Source organism: Triticum aestivum, chromosome 3B (assembly GCF_018294505.1).
Source record: "Triticum aestivum cultivar Chinese Spring chromosome 3B, IWGSC CS RefSeq v2.1, whole genome shotgun sequence".
NCBI classification, from domain to species: domain Eukaryota; kingdom Viridiplantae; phylum Streptophyta; class Magnoliopsida; order Poales; family Poaceae; genus Triticum; species Triticum aestivum.
Genome location: NC_057801.1, coordinates 843,125,101 through 843,143,662, shown reverse-complemented (window position 1 = coordinate 843,143,662; position 18,562 = coordinate 843,125,101). Strand labels below are relative to the sequence as shown.

The window sequence follows — 18,562 nt, the reverse complement described above, 5'->3', positions numbered from 1 at the left end:
GGATTCCCGCTGTAGGGTTTGCAATATGTTTATGATTTGCTTATGGTGGGTGGAGTGAGTGAACAGAAGCACATACCAGAGTAAGTAGGTTGTTTATGTATGGGATAAAAGGGGACTTGATGCTTTAATGCTATGGTTGGGTTTTACCTTAATGAATCTTTAGTAGTTGCGGATGCTTTCTAGAGTTCCAATCATAATTGCATATGATCCAAGTAGAGAAAGTATGTTAGCTTATGCCTCTCCCTCAAATAGAATTGCAATAGTGATTACCGGTCTAGTAACATAGTCAATTGGTTAGGGACAATTCCACAACTCCTACCACCACTTTTCCACACTCGCTATATTTACTTTATTGCATCTTTATCTAAACAGCCCCTACTTTTTATTTACGTGTTATTTATCATCTTGCAAACCTATCCTATCACACCTACAAAGTACTTCTAGTTTCATACTTGTTCTAGTTAAAGCGAACGTCAAGTGTGCGTAGAGTTGTATCGGTGGCCGATAGAACTTGAGGGAATATTTATTCTACCTTTAGCTCCTCGTTGGGTTCGACACTCTTACTTATCGAAAACTGTTGCGATCCCCTATACTTGTGGGTTATCAAGACCTTTTTCTGGCGCCGTTGCCGGGGAGTCATAGCGTGGGGTGAATATTCTCGTTTGTGCTTGTTTGCTTTATCACTAAGTAATTTTTATTTGCTGTTCTTAGTTGTTTTCTATCTTTAGTTATGGGTAGGAAACGCAAAATACCAAAAAAATTAGTTGTACCTACTGCACCAATGGTTGAAGAACCACTCAAAATCTATCACACTACTGAAGCTTTTTACTTGGATCATCTTCGATCCCTTTGTGCTCGTGCTGAAACCCCAACTAGCTTAGTTGAGGGCAAATCTTTAGATGAGCATGCTTGTTATGTGCGACACCGTATATATGAAAAAGGGAAACTATTATGGGATCAAATTTAATGTTTGCAATGCTATGCTTGGACTTTATGTGAATTATATGATGTTACTTGTTGTTCTGAAAACCCTAAGAAACACCTTCCCTAACAATTCTTGTTTAGTGATAATGGAATCGTATATTCATATGCTAAGGGTGTTTATAATTACTATGATGTTCAACAAATTGAAGAATTTGTTGCTTTTAAGGGTGCATATGAAATTGCTTCTTTGATTGAAAAATATGATGCTACTCTCTACAAATCTGAAAATTTTGCCATACTTGAATATTGCTATGATAATTATGCTTCTAATGCCTATGTTAAACTATATATTGAGGCCTACCCTGCTGTCCAAGAAGAGACTAATATTTTGCAGGAAGCTATGGAAGAAGAAATTCATGAAACTGTGAGCTCATTGGAAAAAGATGATGAGGAGAGCGAAGAACAAAAGGAGGAAGAGCGGATTAGCTACCCGTGCCCAGCTTCTAATGAGAGTAACCCTCCAACTCATACATTATTTAATTCCCCTTCGTGCTTACTGAAGGATGATTCTATGATGATTGCTATGATCCCTTGAATTTGTTTGAAATATCCCTTTTTGATGATGCTTGCTATGCTTGTGGCCGAGATGCCAATATGAATTATGCTTATGGAGATGAACTTGCTATAGTTCCTTATGTTAAACATGAAATTGTTGCTATTGCACCCACGCATGATAGTCCTATTATCTTTCTGAATTCTCCCTACTACACTATATCGGAGAAGTTTATGCTTATTAAGGATTATATTGATGGGTTGCCTTTTACCATTGCACATGATGATTTTGATGAATGTAATATGCATGTGCTTGCTGCTCCTACTTGCAATTATTATGAGAGAGGAACTATTTATCCACCTCTCTATGTTTCCCATACTATGAAATTGCAAGAAACTACTTATACTATGCGTTGGCCTTTATTATGTGTGCATGAATTGTTCTTTTATGACATGCCGATGCATAGGAAGAGAGTTAGACTTCGTTGTTGCTTGATATATAATACTTTGTGCTCACTACTAAATTACAAATCATTGTTAATTAAAATTGGCTTTGATATACCTTGGGATCCGGGTGGATTCATTACTTGAGCACTATATGCCTACCTTAATGGCTTTAAAGAAAGCGCTGCCAGGGAGACAACCCGGAAGTTTTAGAGAGTCATTTATTTCTGTTGAGTGCTTTCATATAGTTTAAAAACAAAAAAATAATAAAGAGGGGAACCTAAAAAATTTTCAAAAAGGAAAGTGAAAGTGAGAGAGATAAGCATTGTTGATGTGGGAGAGCTCCTTGAACTTTGTTCATGCTCACGGAAACTTTGTGAATCTTGATTACAGAAACTTTCCATCAAAAATAATTATCCCCTTGTACAATTCCATTGTATTATAAAAGTAATGTGCCAAGGTTTGCCTTTAGGATGTTTACAATGCTTGTTGGTTTGTATGGTGCAGGACAGAATCTTTGGCTGTAGTGTGCGATTTTACATTTCTAACTGGAAAGTCAAACGGTTCTGACTCCTTTTGCACTGTCTTGCTGTACAACTTGTTTAGTTTTCCTAATTTTGGTAGAATTTTTGGGGTAACAGAAGTATGGTGAATGTTCAGATTGCTACAGAATGTTCTATTTTTGACAGATTCTGTTTTGATGCATAGTTTGCTTGTTTTGATGAAACTATCAATTTATATTAGTGGATTAAGCCATGGAAAAGTTATATTACAGTAGACACAATGCAAAAAAAAAATATGAATTGGTTTGCAACAGTACTTAGAGTAGTGATTTGCTTTATTATACTAACGGATCTTACCGAGTTTTTCGTTGAAGTTTTGTGTGGATGAAGTGTCTAATCGAGGAGGTTTCGATATGAGGAAAAGGAAGAGAGGCAAGAGATCAAGCTTGGGGATGCCCAAGGCACCCCAAGTAAATATTCAAGGAGACTCAAGCGTCTAAGCTCGGGGATGCCCCGGAAGGCATCCCCTCTTTCTTCAACAAGTATCGGTATGTTTTCGGATTCATTTCGTTCATGCATTATGTGCAAGTTTTGGAGCGTCTTTTGCATTTAGTTTTCACTTTTGTTTTATGCACCATGCTGGTATGAGATAGTCCCTGGTTGATTTATAGAATTCTCATTGCACTTCATTTAAATCTTTTGAGTATGGCTTTATAGAATCACTACTAGGGAAAACCTTATACACAGAATCTTAGCAGCAGTGTGGTTTAAAAACAGACGCTACTGCTAATTAGCAGTAGCAAGCTTCAGTAAAGAGCGCTACTAATATATAATTAGCAGTAGCGCTCTAGGTGAAACGAGCGCTACTACTATAATTGCCACGGTGTTGCCTCCAGGCTAGATATAGTAGTAGCGCCCTTCCAAGGGACGCGCTACTGCTAAAGTACTTAGTAGCAGCGTTTTTCATCAAAACTCGCTACTGCTAAGTATCACCGCAACTAATTAAGTTTAGTCCCATACTGCTAGGAGAACAAGGTGTTTACCACCTTAAATATGTTACTTCTCAACCTATCTCGAGCACTTGGTCTTCATTGAACTATATGTGTATGATTTGTGGCTGCAATATGAATCCTCGCCTGTACCTATACAGGTACAGTGAGGATTCATGTTGACTATTTAGATTCTAAACAAAAAGATCAATGATGACCAATGTATATTTTTGATGTTTTTACATTGCTTAGACTTAGAGCATTTTTTCAGGACAAAGCGTTACTGATATTGGGATAAATAAAAGAAATAACTGCTTCCATTAGCAGTAGCATTTTTCACTAGAACACGCTATAGATAAGTTAGCTATAGCGCATTTTCCTTATGAGCGCTACTGCTAGTTCGACTTAACCACCCCCAGCTCAAAATTTTTGCTAAGTCCTCCTTTCACCCCCCGGCCTGTTCCCCTACTCCTGTCGCCGCCGCCCGAGCCCGAGCCTGCCCTCACCGCCGCCGCCCGAGCCCGCACTCAACCTGACCGTTGCGGCCCGCCGCCGCTCTCGACCACACCCTCGCCGCCTCCTCGCCTGTCGCCGCTCTCGACCACACCCTCACCGCCGCCGCCCGCCGCCGCTCTCGACCTACTCCAGGACCGCCGCCTCCCGATCCCGAGCCCACCCTCGCCGCCCCTACCTTCGTCGCTGAGCACCTCCCCGCCACCGTCTCTCCCTCTGTAAGCCCCCCACCCCTCCCCTACCCCTCCCTCTTTGCTTAGTTAGTAGATGATTTTAGTACTAGTAGATGTTAATTTAGGGTTCATAGATAATGATTTTTAGTAGTAGTGGATATTAATTAGTAGTAGTGATGGTAAACTAGTTGTATAATTAGCAGTAGTAGATGTTAATTAGTAGTAGATGTAGTAGTAGATGTTAATTAGTAGTAGTAGATGTACTAGTTTCTTTCTATTTATAGTAAGTTTATATTTAGTAAGAACGAATTGAATTAATAGAACTAGTTTAGTTTTAGTTGAACTAGTTTAGTTTTAGTTGAACTAGTTTAGTAAGTAAATTAATAACTAGTTGAACTACTTTATTTTTAGAAAGAACTAGTTTCTTTCTATTTATAGTAAGTTTATAATTAGTAAGAACTAGTTGAATTAATAGAACTAGTTGAACATGTCATATTTGTTGTTATTTTTTAGTTTCATCAATTATTTCATGTTTTGGTTACACCTCCGAGTGGCCTATGTTTTGCCGGAGTGTTGATTAATTTCCGTTCCGGCAAATTTCAGGCGCTCGATATGTCCTTTTTTCGCAAAGGTCATGCCGGATTTTTCCGTGAATTCTGGCACGACTTGTGCTAGAATATGTACAAGTTTAATCTTTGAATTATGAACGTAGGAAATGTCGTACTCGGACGACGACAGTCTCCCGGGGGAGTGCAGCTGGTGCCACGACGATCGAGGTATGTGCGATAGGTTCGTTGAGCTGGATGAAGATCGGCGCTTCAGCATTAAGCTCGAGGAGACCTTCGATGTTGAAACGGTACGGAACAATGACAAGTGTTTTTTTTCGTAATTAAGCATGACTTCAACTATTTCAACGTCTAATTTTCATCTTTTACAATTTGACTAGCTTATCCCATGCCATGCAAGACGCTATGTCTTGGAGAGGATGGGTTTTGAAGACCATGAAAATTTTGAAACAAAGAAAATACACCTAAGGACCCATCATGATATGGATTTTGAAGTAAATTTGTGCAATGCTCAGAGTGTAACCCATTTTGGTTGCCAAAATTGGGAAGCACTTTGCAAAATGTATGGTTTTTATGAGGGTATGATTGTCACCATGGATCTTGGTAATCCTGACATCGAGCAAGACAATATGGACATTTGGGTCCTTGTTGATATGCTTCCGATTGTACCGCTATGTGAGTTTCTCAAACATAGTTATTAACTAATTTATAATGTTTATTTCAAAATAGTTGACAACTTATTTCCATTGACAGCTTATTTTGATTCTTCAAAGACTGTGCGGAAGATGGTAGACAAAACCCACTACACTGATGGCTCCGAATTAACTTATAAGGAGAAAAATCATCAGATCGCATTTTGTACTCTTCTTGAGGATTACAATAACTATTATCGAACTCCTCCAAATTATGGTGAATACGTGCCACTAGTGCACGTGTTGAACCACGGTAACTTCTCTGGAGATACCCTTGTAAGATTTTTTACTATTACGACATCCGTGCATCTTTTGCATACTTCTAAAACTAGTACATCATTGCTAACTATGAAGTTATTACTATGTTTTTCAACAGAAACTCCCGATGGATTGTGTGCCTCATCTGATGTATCTGAATGGTCGCCTTACAGTTCTGAACATACTACCAGGTAAATCTAGGGAGCTCACCTGTGCATATCGGATTTCTAAAACCGGTGAACACATGTTCATCAAAGAATGGAAGAAATGTATGGACATTCGCAAGGAGGTTCTTGGAAGTAACATTCAGCGAAAGGAAAGAATTGGAGACAGGCTAATCTCCATTCTCCATAATGGAGAGTCAGGGGCTATCTTGTTTTTTTGCTATTTTACCTTAGAAAATGTAGTAGGTCTTAATCGAATGTAGTAGGCCCTATGAGGTACAATATGTTTATTATGTGGTAATGTGTTAGAGTTGATAATGAGGAGTACTTGTGATTACGACTAGTGACCAATTTGCTAAGTTGATCTTGAGGAGGTGTTATATGACAATGATGTATTATGATGATAAGTTGTTAATGATATGATGATGATGATGATATTATTATATCATTGGGTGAAAGAACCGCGGATTAGTTTCAAGTGGATGGACATCCACTTGAAACTAGTCCATGGTTCTTTCACCCCGTGATGTAATAACTCATTATGATGTAAAAACAATCTCTAAATTCCTGTTGTATGAAAACTTGTGTAAAGGTGTATGAATACAACATGAAATAAAAAAGAAATAAAATACTAAATAATAGTAGTAGTGCGGGCAAGGAGAAGCGCTACTACTAATTACCAGTAGCGCTCTTCTGGAGAAGCGCTACTACTAAGTCAATTTAGCAGTAGCGTGGGTCTAGGCACGCTATTGCTAAGCTTTAGCTGTAGCGCCTTATCAGTAGCGCTCCTGCCCACGCTACTGATAGGCCTAAAACCCGCGCTGCTGCTAGGCTTTTCCCTAGTAGTGGATGCTTCATGTGCTTCACGTATATCGTTTGAAGTTTGGATTGCCTGTTTCTCTTCACATAGAAAACCGCCATTTGTAGAATGCTCTTTTGCTTCATTTATATTTGTTAGAGCGTGGGCATATCTTTTGTAGAAAGAATTAAACTCTCTTGCTTCACTTATATCTTTTTAGAGAGATGGCGGGAATTGGTCATTCACATGGTTAGTTATAAAATCCTACATAAACTTGTAGATCGCTGAATATGATATGTTTGATTCCTTGCAATAGTTTTGTGATATAAAGGTGGTGATATTAGAGTCGTGCTAGTTGAGTAATTGTGAAATTGAGAAATACTTGTGTGGAGGTTTGCAAGTCCCGTAGCATGCACGTATGGTGAACCATTATGTAATGAAGTTGGAGCATGATGTGCTGTTTGATTGCTTTCCTTATGAGTGGCAGTCGGGGACGAGCGATGGTCTTTTCCTACCAATCTATCCCCCTAGGGGCATGCGTAGTAGTACTTTGCTTCGAGGGCTAAGTAGACTTTTGCAATAAGTATATGAGTTCTTTATGACTAATGTGAGTCCATGGATATACACACACTCACCCTTCCACTTTGCTAGCCTCTATTGTGCCGAGCAAATTTCGCCGGTATCATGAACTCATTATTTACCTTCCTCAAAACAGCCACCATACCTACCTATTATGGCATGTCCATAGCCATTCCAAGATATATTGCCATGCAACTTCCATCATCATCATATACATGACTTGAGAATTCATTGTCATATTGCTTTGCATGATCGTAAGATAGCTAGCATGATGTTTTCATGGCTTGTCCGTTTTTTTGATGTCGTTGCTATGCTAGACCATTGCACATCCCGGTACACCGCCGAAGGCATTCATATAGAGTCATATCTTTGTTCTAGTATCGAGTTGTAATATTGAGTTGTAAGTAAATAAAAGTGTGATGATCATCATTATTAGAGCATTGCTCCAGTGAGGAAAGGATGAAGGAGACTATGATTCCCCCACAAGTCGGGATGAGACTCTAGACTTTATTAAAAATAAAAGAGGCCAAAGAAGCCCAAATAAAAAAAGAGGCCAAAGAAGCCCACCAAAAAGAAAGAAAAAATGAAAAAAAATGAGAGAAAAAGAGAGAAGGGGCAATGTTACTATCTTTTTACCACACTTGTGCTTCAGAGTAGCACCATGTTCTTCATAGAGAGAGTCTCCTATGCTTTCACTTTCATATACTAGTGGGAATTTTTCATTATAGAACTTGGCTTGTATATTCCAATGATGGGCTTCCTCAAAATGCCCTAGGTCTTCGTGAGCAAGCAAGTTGGATGCACACCCACTTAGTTTCTTTTGCTGAGCTTTCATATATTTATAGCTCTAGTGAATCCGTTGCATGGCAGTCCCTACTCACTCACATTGATATCTATTGACGGGCATCTCCATAGCCCATTGATACGCCTAGTTGATGTGAGACTATCTTCTCCCTTTTTTTGTCCTCACAACCACCACCATATACCACCATAGTGCTATGTCCATGGCTTGCGCTCATGTATTGCGTAAGAGTTGAAAAAGCTGAAGCGCTTTAAAAAGTATGAACCAATTGCTCGGCTCGTCATCGGGGTTGTGCATGATGGTAGTATTTTGTGTGACGAAGATGGAGCATAGCCAGACTATATGATTTTGTAGGGATGAGCTTTCTTTGGCTATGTTATTTCGATAAGACATAATTGTTTGGTTGGCATGCTTGAAGTATTATTGTTTTTATGTCAAACGATAGACTATTGCATTGAATCACTCGTATCTTAATATTCATGCCATGATTAGACATATGATCAAGATTATGCTAGGTAGCATTCCACATCAATTTTTTTTATCATTTACCTACTCGAGGACGAGTAGGAATTAAGCTTGGGGATGCTGATACGTCTCCGTCGTATCTATAATTTTTGATTGTTCCATGCCAATATTCTTCAACTTTCATATATTTTTGGCAACTTTTTATACTATTTTTGGGACTAACATATTGATCCAGTGCCCAGTGCCAGTTCCTGTTTGTTGCATGTTTTATGTTTCGCAGAAAACCAATATCAAACGGAGTCCAAACGGGATAAAAAGGACGGAGAATTATTTTGTAAAATTTGGATTTTCCGGAGGAAGAATCAACGCGAAACAGTGTCCGAGGTGGCCACGAGACAGGGGGCGCGCCCCCTACCCCTGGGCGCGCCCTGGGCTCTCGTGGGCCACCCGTAAGATGGTTGATGCTCTACTTTTGCCGCAAGAAAGCTAATTTTACGAGAAAAATCTGAGCAAAAGATTCACCCCAATCGGAGTTACGGATCTCCAGATATAAAGGAAACGGTGAAGGGGTAGAATCAGAGAACGCAGAAACAGAGAGATAGATCCAATCTCGGAGGGGCTCTCGCCCCTCCCACGCCATGGGAGCCAAGGACCAGAGGGGAAACCCTTCTCCCATCTAGGGAGGAGGTCAAGGAAGAATAAGAAGAAAGGGGGCCCTCTCCCCCTTGCTTCCGGTGGCACCGGAACGCTGCCGGGGGCCATCATCATCACCGCGATCTACATCAACACCTCCGCCGTCTTCACCAACATCTCCATCACCTTCCCCCGTCTATATTCAGCGGTCCACTCTCCCGCATCCCGCTGTACTCTCTACTTGAACATGGTGCTTTATGCTTCATATTATTTTCCAATGATGTGTTGCCATCCTATGATGTCTGAGTAGATTTTCGTTGTCCTATCGGTGATTGATGAATTGCTATGATTGGTTTGAGTTGCATGTTTTATTATTGGTGCTGTCCTATGGTGCCCTCCGTGTCGCGCAAGCGTGAGGGATTCCCGCTGTAGGGTTTGCAATATGTTTATGATTTGCTTATGGTGGGTGGCATGAGTGAACAGAAGCACAAACCCGAGTAAGTAGGTTGTTTACATATGGGATAAAAGGGGACTTGATGCTTTAATGCTATGGTTGGGTTTTACCTTAATGAATCTTTAGTAGTTGCGGATGCTTGCTAGAGTTCCAATCATAAGTGCATATGATCCAAGTAGAGAAAGTATGTTAGCTTATGCCTCTCCCTCAAATAGAATTGCAATAGTGATTACCGGTCTAGTAACATAGTCAATTGGTTAGGGACAATTCCACAACTCCTACCACCACTTTTCCACACTCGCTATATTTACTTTATTGCATCTTTATCTAAACAGCCCCTACTTTTTATTTACGTGTTCTTTATCATCTTGCAAACCTATCCTATCACACCTACAAAGTACTTGTAGTTTCATACTTGTTCTAGGTAAAGCAAACGTCAAGCGTGCGTAGAGTTGTATCGGTGGTCGATAGAACTTGAGGGAATATTTATTCTACCTTTAGCTCCTCGTTGGGTTCGACACTCTTACTTATCGAAAACTGTTGCGATCCCCTACACTTGTGGGTTATCAGTGTTATGGAGGGAAGGGATGGTGTTTGAATTGCTAGAACATTTATGTACAGTGAACATGCAACTACATGATTGTCATGTTTAAATTTGGAATTATTCCGGCTTTGTTTGGCATTTTTATGGATTAATTGAGTTTCTTGACGTTTAATGTGCATAATTCAAATTTGAAGTACAAGCACATGCTCCAGTGCACCAAAATTTGTTGAAAAATCACATGTGTGTCTTTGGCTGAATTTATAGGCCCCATGCAAGAAATGGGAATGAAATTCAAATATCTGGGCGTCGTGGCTCGGTCAGGAACATTGAGAAACTTGATTTTTAAATTCCTGGAAATTCAAAACTCACATGAAAATCACGAAACATAGCATGGTGTCATTTCATGGCACCAACATGTTGAGGTAAAACAATTGGCTGCATTTGGACAAGTTTTTGGTATAAGCTTCTTGCAAACCGGAGCTTCTCTCGAGAAGACTCGTGGTTCCCGAGGGGGGGGGGACATGTCACCTTTGTGTTCGAAACGATATATGCTGCCTCCCGCCCCCTTATTTTTTTACAGAGGCAACATAGAACTATTTTAGTGCCGTGTTAAAATTTGGAATTATTTCGGGTTCGTTTGGACTTTCTTATACTTTAATTGAATTTATGGTCATTTAATATGCATAATTCAAATTTGAACTACAAGCACATGCTCCAATGCACCAAAGTTGGTTGAAAAATCACATGTGTGTTCTTGGGTGAATTTCTAGGTCCCGTGCAAGAAATGAGAATGAAATTCAAACATCTGGGTGTCATGGCTCGGCCGGAAAGATTGAGAAACTTGGTTTTTTAATTGATGTAAATCTAAAAGACGTCTGAAAATCATGAAACTTGGCATGGTGTCATGATGACACCAACATTCTGCGGTAAATTTTTTGGCCGAATTGGGACAAGCTTTGGTATAAGCCTCTTGCAAACCGGAGGTTCTCTCAACAGGGCTTGTGGTTCCGAGAGGAACGTGTCACCTCCATGTGCGAAACGACATACGTACACTGCCTTCCTCCGCCTTAATTTATTTACACAGGCAGATTAGACCAAATATAAGTATCGTGCTAAATTTTGGAATTATTCCGGGTTTGTTTGACCTTTTTTATACATTAATTGAATTTTTGGTCATTTAATGTGCATAATTCAAATTTAAGCTACATGCACATGCTCTAGTGCACCAAAGTTGGTTGAAAAAAATCACATGTGTGTCCTTGGGTGAATTTATAGGTCCCATGCGAGAAATGAGAATGAAATTCAAACATCTGGGCGTCGTGGCTCGGCTGGAAATTTTGAGAAACTTGGTTTTTTAATTCATGTAAATCCAAAACACACCTAAAAATCATGAAACTTGGCATGGTGTCATGACATGGCACCAACATGTTGCGATTATTTTTTTGGCCGAATTGGGACAAGCTTTGGTATAAGCTTCTTGCAAACTGGAGCTTCTCTCAAGAAGGCTCGTGGTTCCGAGAGGGAACGTGTCACCTCCGTGTGCGAAACGACATACGTACACTGTCTTCTCCCACCTTAATTTTTTTACACGGGCATATTAGACCAAATAGAAGTATCATGCAAAATTGTGGAATTATTCTGGATTCATTTGGACTCTTTTATACATTAGTTGAATTTCCGGGCATTTAATATGCATAATTCAAATTTGAACTACAAGCACATGCTCCAGTGCACCAAAGTTGGTTGAAAAATCACATGTGTGTTCTTGGGTGAATTTCTAAGTCCCGTGCAAGAAATGAGAATGAAATTCAAACATCTGGGCGTCATGGCTCGGCCGGAAAGATTGAGAAACTTGGTTTTTTAATTGATGTAAATCCAAAACACGTCTGAAAATCATGAAACTTGGCATGGTGTCATGATGACACCAACATTCTGCGGTTAATCATGAAACTTGGCATGGTGTCCAAAACATGCTTGAAAATCACGTCTGAAAATCATGAAACTTGGCATGGTGTCCAAAACATGCCTGAAAATCATGAAACTTGGCATGGTGTCATGACATGGCACCAACATGCTGTGGTAATTTTTCTGTCCGATTTGCGAAGACGCACACATTAAAAATCAACAAAGTCATTTTGGAACAAGTGTTGTCACGTTACAAATCGGAAACACAACTATTATTGAAACCGTGGGCGTTCTACTTACCAATTACGTGCCACCACGCGTTCCTTTTTTTATTGGCTAGGAGGTGCCATGTGGGGTAGCTATTTGATTACCGAAGGCATGCGATCAGACACCTGCACGTGCTCATCGGGAGGAGAGCTGTCGTGGAATAGTCACGACAAATGTCCTCGTGAAAGGACTTAGTCGTGGAGCCATCGCCTCTAGGTTAGCTTAAAGGGGTTAAATAGGACAAAGGACACAGGGTTTATACTAGTTCGGCCCCTTGTGGTGAAGGTAAAAGCCTATAATCCAGTTTTGGGTGGTATTTTTTATGTCTCGATTATCAGGGAGCAAATCTGCTTGACCTAGCTTTCGATCTCTTGTTTCTTGTCCTGAACCGCCGTCGGGTCGTCCCTTTATATAGACAGGTCGACGCCCAGCGGATCATAGAGTCCCGGATGGCTCATAGACAACGTGTCCGACTCAGTGACTATCTTTACATGCCTTACAATACACGTTTTACATATATGGCGGTTTATACCTACGGGCCCTAAGTCGCCCTTGGGCCTTAGGCCCTTAGCTGTCCACCGCTATCTTTAATGTCTTCATGGGCTTCATATTAAGAGTCGCGAGAATGGGAAACTAGCAAATGACAAAGATTTATTGGTGCATTTTGTAGTTTTGCAGGAAAAAAAACAATAACAATTTGGCTTCGCCATGTAGTGTGTTAGACTGACGTGATAACCTACTACACCACGAGACATTAATGTATTTTCTCAAGAAGACAGATAGACTACAAGATACGCATACCATCGTGTCTTGTTGGAATCCACCTTTTGTAAAAACAAAATCTTGCGCTATAAAACACAAAACTCGACAATATGCATGGTCTATTAACGAGGCGGCCCTGTCACCCGGAGAAGATTTATTTTGTTTGCTGATTCTACTCAATGAAATTTGCCATGTTGCACTAAGTTACTTACGGATGTATGCATGCAGTCCGGGAACACTTTGGGGTGAACACCCATCCGAACAAGTAGGGTCAATAGTTCAACATTTAGGCCGTAACATTTAGCAAAAAATGAATTTGAAACCCAACAAGTGCTCTCTGAACCAAGCTAGATAGTCTCCTATCACTAGGCTCACCAACCAACATGGACTTTGATTCTTTCTTATTATTCTAACCGGATATAAAAACCATAAGGATTGTTTCCAGCCGAGAGTTCCCATATGACATAAGCACTCTTAGGTGGGGTGGCCCCTCATTCGTCAGGTCTTTGAGTGCCCGTCGTACCACGTGGTTGGTACACTAGGCTGATAGATACTTTATTTTAAGGATCTGGCACCTTCGCTAGGCGGAGAGTAAGCGACTTCTATTAGCACCGGATCGTCGAGTCAAATTTCTTGTGTCATGTGCAACGTCCATCAATGGTGGTTCATTAATGTCCATAGATTTAGACTCCTTCCCCCTTCCCTTATACGCAAAAGATCGAGAGGGGCCCGAACCCAAACCGAGTACGTAAACAGAATTCGACTCACTCACGTATGGCTCGCCCTCGAGCCCTTGGCGAGTCGGCCGGGTCTTTCCCTCTTGTTCTGTTTCCGCCATGATAAAGACGAACGGAAGAACTATGGTATGCCCAGCGCGTGGAGGATCCGTTGAGAGTGTCCCTTGTCTTGGTAGGGAACAATACCTATTGTCTTGAAAAAAGGGTCAGTGCTATGGTCCCCTATTGTTTGATCCAATATTGACCGGTGCGGATCACGTTCTACTACCTCCGGTCCGTGGTTCGACCTCCCGTAGTGGTCCTTGCTTTTCTTTTTGAAAGCTCCACAGGGCCAATTTTGCGTACTTGCTCAGCATGCCCCCCTTTCGTCGAGTGCCCCGCCCGATTCACAGGGCTGTTAGCCTACCAAGCAAGCACTTGCCCGCTGCTCCTGCTGCCTGCCAAGTGGGCTCCACGCTCGTTATCCCGACTGTTCTCTCTGTAGGGCCCTTTCCTATTGCTCTAACCATAAGCTATGGCAATTCCAGCTCGCACCCACTTTGGACCGCCCAGCGGGGCCTGAGTGAGCTCATTGGTCAGCCCCTGATGTTAGGGTCTTTCGCTTTTGCTAGATCTATAGAGATATTACGAGTCCTCCATCCCAGATTCCCTCGCTGCGGCCATCTGGTTCACCGGTACTACCAAAAATTTTCATGCTTACATTACTGTGACTGATATATAAGTATGATCTCGGACTATGAAGACCCAGTCGTGCTTCTGGTTTCCATTCTCATCATCATATTGAAGGAAACTCCTCGTGCTCTGCCATAAGAACTTGGAGTCCGTATCATGGTGAAGGTAAGGTAACACTGTGATTCTTGCTCAAAAAACTGACTGAACACGTTCGAGTTATTGGCTCGTCCGACCCGGTAGCTTTCATGAGTCGCTCGTTCAACTATTCCTCGGAGACACGGTCGAGAAGTGCCATGCATGGTCGCCCCCCGTCCTTTCTTTCTCTCGGTCCCGCAAGGCTGGGCCCCTCTGGGGTAATAAAGAAATGGATAAAAAAGGGGACTTCTGCTACGAGCTATGCCACCCATTACTTATGAGGGAAGTCACATCCGTCCCATCGCAAGCTCCTACAATGTCATGATCACATTGGTTTACCCTTTTTTGGTAGTTCAACGGACGGTCGCCCCTCCAACAAGAAAAGGTAGAAATATGGAAACTTCTCTACCAATTAGATCAGAGAATTTATAGAGGAAATCGGGTTTTAAATTTCTAGAAACCACACGATTATATAGCCAAAGGGAATATGTCGCGCCTAAAATCATCCCAAGCGCAGCAAATGTGGCTACTAAGCAATTTCTTTGGAAAGCTCCTACTAAGATTAGAAATTCCCCGATAAAGCTGCTAGTGCCAGGTAAACTCATATTGGCTAAAGTGAAAAATAAGAAAATGGTAGAGAAATTTGGCATGGTGCTCACTAAACCTCCATAATATCTCACAAGTCGAGTTTATGTCGGTCATATAGAACACCAACACATAGAAAAAGGGCTGAAGAAACTAGTCCATGACTTAACATAAGTAAAATGCTACCTCCAATTCCCTGTATGGTCGATAGAGCCTAATATTCCCCCAGAGTACGCCGCTTACCCCCCGAACCGTACAAGATAGTTACCACCTATCATACGGCTTTCTAACTCCACTTCTTTTTCTGGTCGTTCCGCTCTGTCGGATCAATGGTAGTCTCGGAGATCTGGTAACCTCCAACATTTTTGACAACACGCTTCCTGCTTCCGTTTTGAGTTGCGCATCTTTCTCCCCGGGGCATACTATAGTATCACATCGTAGACCCCCACCCCAACTCTATCTTCCTTATCAGTGAACCGAACATAGTGCATAGGTACTCTTCGATGCTGCGAGGACGAGACGAGGTGACATACTATGATCACGCATTGAAGTTCTGCCCTTCGGCTCGGCATATTGAACCTCTCAGCTGCTCCCTCGGGATAGGTAGGCCCACCCCCCTTTCCTGAGAGGCGGCCGGGATGTGTTTCCCCTGTGGCCACCCAGTGGCGGCAAAAAACGAAAAAGGGTGGGCTCCGTGTGGTTCGCATTTTATTGTAAAAAGAGAGCTTTTCATTCTCTTATAGAAGCCCGCGCCCACGCGGGTAAAGCCCAGCGAAGCTGCAGGGAGCACTGAGCAATGGGGGGATGAGGACGACTCCGTCCACGGGTTGGACCACACCACAAGCAAAAGTCCTTCCACGACAAGAGAAGGGTGACCGAAATAAGAAAAGGGAGCTAGTCGTTGGAGGGAAGACAAGGCTCGTTCCTTGCGACTCCACAGAAGAGTACGCGCGCTAGAAAAGGCAGCCAGCTTAAAAACGCTAGCTAGCTACTTTTGTAGCCTTATTTAGTTTGGTTGCCTACGCTTGCTCTCCGGCGCGCTACGGCAACACCCCCGCTTGCTTCTTTCTATTCGACGCAGAGCTCGCAGCCTCCCCACCCTTGCTTAGCATTCCACTTGTGATCCTGGAGGATTTGGAGAAATGCGTCCGACCATGAAGAATGGATTTTGTATTTTCTTTCATGTGAACGGCCCTATCTTGTAAAGAATGGTTATTCGTGCTATAGACCACATTGAGAAAGACCAACCAACAACACAAATAAAGACCGTTCCATTTGGGTACCTCGAAAGGGAGGTGCTCCTTATGATGCTACGGACGGCTGTCCGAAGTGCATGCAATGACGGGCTCGGATAGGATAGGATTGTGCACGCCGGGCCCTTCGGGTGTCCATATTTTGGCCGACCTTAGCGTATATACTATGTTATGGTTATGCGGCCGTAATATTTTGATACCTTCCATCGCTGTTATGCCAGAAATCCAAGGTTCCACACGAGCTCCTGTTCTGCGGCGTGGTGGCAGGACCGCTAGGGGGTTGGCTCCGGGTGTAGGTAGGGTCAAATCCGCAGGGGTCATGCAAATACATAGGCCCCTTCCCTTCTGCCGAGTTGTTTAGAAGGCGCTTTCCGTTCTACGGTCCCTCAGAGCGAAGGGTTAGGCAGGTAGTACGGGCCCTCTGACTTCCAGCTATGTGCTGTGTGCGACTCCCGCGAAGCGAATGAAGGGAAGCTCTTCGAGCTTTCTCCGCCAGCGGCTTATGTAGTGGTCGGCATTCTTATGTGCTCCGACTGATCCCCACTGGAGATTATATGAGGGGTCTTGGAAACTGTTGTGACGCTTTGGTGACGAAGGTCACCGGGGTGACTATGGAAGGATTCCGTGGTAGTCTCTGACTCTCTCCAACTCAATCAATATCAAGAACATGTCGTGAGCATGGGGGTTTGGCCGACTACTAAACTATTGGCTAGGGCTTTTCTAGTTATAGCTTCTATAGTGAGTGGCCCTTCCGCTTTGATCTAGTTGTAGTTTGTATTATACTAAATTGAACACATATCAAAGAAAGGCGATCAATCAATAAGTAGTTGCCCTTCTCCGGCCTGGGAAAAGCAGCGAACTCGTTAAACAAGGGGCTTTTTTATTCATGGTCGCTACTGTTGTATTGTATATTGTCGGGGGAAGCTACTGCTTCTACGACAGCTCCACTTCCTCGTCTTGCTTCTACTTTGCTTGTTTGCGCGAAGGCTTAAGAATCCTTTTCGCTAGGTCCAAATTCGTCAAAGCGAAAGATCTGATCCAATGGAAATCCTGCATATTGAGCGCAGCTGATATGTGGCTACTAGGCTACAATATGCGTTATAAACCACGAGTCCTTTTCACGAATGTAGCACCTGAAGCTCATTCAGCTGGTCTATTAACAACCCAGGCACCTTGCAAGTTGATAGTAAACGTGGGCCAGAAGCTGGTCTATAACACAAACGCATTTATATAGGTTAAACCACGGGAGATTTTATTTAGGGGTTTACATGCATGGCATGGCACCTGCTCTGCTCATGCAGGCAGGTGCGTACATACATACAAAGACCCTCGATCAGGTAGCGTTACATGGTAAGTAGATGGATGGATCGATCAAAGATATGATGCACGCGGTGCATGCATGACCGATGATGGATCTAGCAACTGCAGCAGGAGCAGCCGCAGCTGGTGCCGCACTTGCACTGGGTGCAGCCGCAGCCGCCGTTCTCCGCCGCCATCTCCATGCCGCTGGAGCTCCTGCACGTACCCCATCCATACCAAGATCAACATACAGTCATATTCTCTCTATTACGATCGAGTGCATGATGATGTATGAGCTGAGGAGAAGAGAAGGGACGTACGCCTTGTGGGTGGCGGTGGCGGAGACGAGGAGGGTGGCGCCGGCGGCCTCGGCCTCCGGGTACATGTTGCAGCCGCCGCAGCCGTTGCCGCACTTGCAGGCGCTGCCGCAGCCGCAGTTTCCTCCGCAGCAAGACATCGTCGAGGTTGCTTGGGATTGGATGGAAGCTTTGATTGGTGTTGGCTAGGAGCTTCTTCTGTGCTTCTTGCTTGCTGGCTTGAGTAACAATGGCAGGCAGCGAGGGCTATTTATAGGCGAGTGAGCATCAAGGAAGGAGGAGAAAGAGAAGATGAAGAAGGAAATGCGAGATGCTGCACCTTTGGCAAAGGATGGACGGGAGCAACCGCGTGGGGAAGAGGAATAAGGATAGGGCCGCCTCCTCCCATGATTTGATTCCCTTTGTGTCTACTAGCTTCTTTCTTACAACAAAGGAACCATGAAAGGAACTAAAGCCAGCATTTTGTGGGTATATCGAATTATTGGTGTACTTACTAAATCCCATTTTCAAAATATAAGCTCTACTTTTTTTCTTCAAATGTTTCTATGTTTGACCAAGTTTATAAAAACCTAAATT

The 18,562-nt window shown here is 42.6% G+C and overlaps 1 protein-coding gene across 1 annotated transcript; it reads right to left on the bottom strand.

Annotated features, from left to right (window-relative positions):
• Window positions 1-17,601: 17,601 nt before the first annotated feature.
• LOC123072860 (metallothionein-like protein 2C) lies at window positions 17,602-18,249 on the bottom strand. Its single transcript, XM_044496525.1, has 2 exons — window positions 17,990-18,249; window positions 17,602-17,885 (listed from the first exon to the last, which is right to left on the bottom strand). The coding sequence occupies exons 1-2, from the start codon at window positions 18,124-18,126 to the stop codon at window positions 17,786-17,788; spliced, it is 237 nt and encodes a 78-aa protein (XP_044352460.1). The 5' UTR covers window positions 18,127-18,249; the 3' UTR covers window positions 17,602-17,785.
• Between the last annotated feature and the right edge of the window lie 313 nt (window positions 18,250-18,562).

Coding starts and splice junctions, on each gene's coding strand:
- LOC123072860 (XM_044496525.1), bottom strand. CDS start 18,126: ATGTCTTGCTGCGGAGGAAACTGCGGCTGCGGCAGCGCCTGCAAGTGC. Junction 17,886..17,989: donor GCCACCGCCACCCACAAGGC/GTACGTCCCTTC, acceptor GGGTACGTGCAG/GAGCTCCAGCGGCATGGAGA.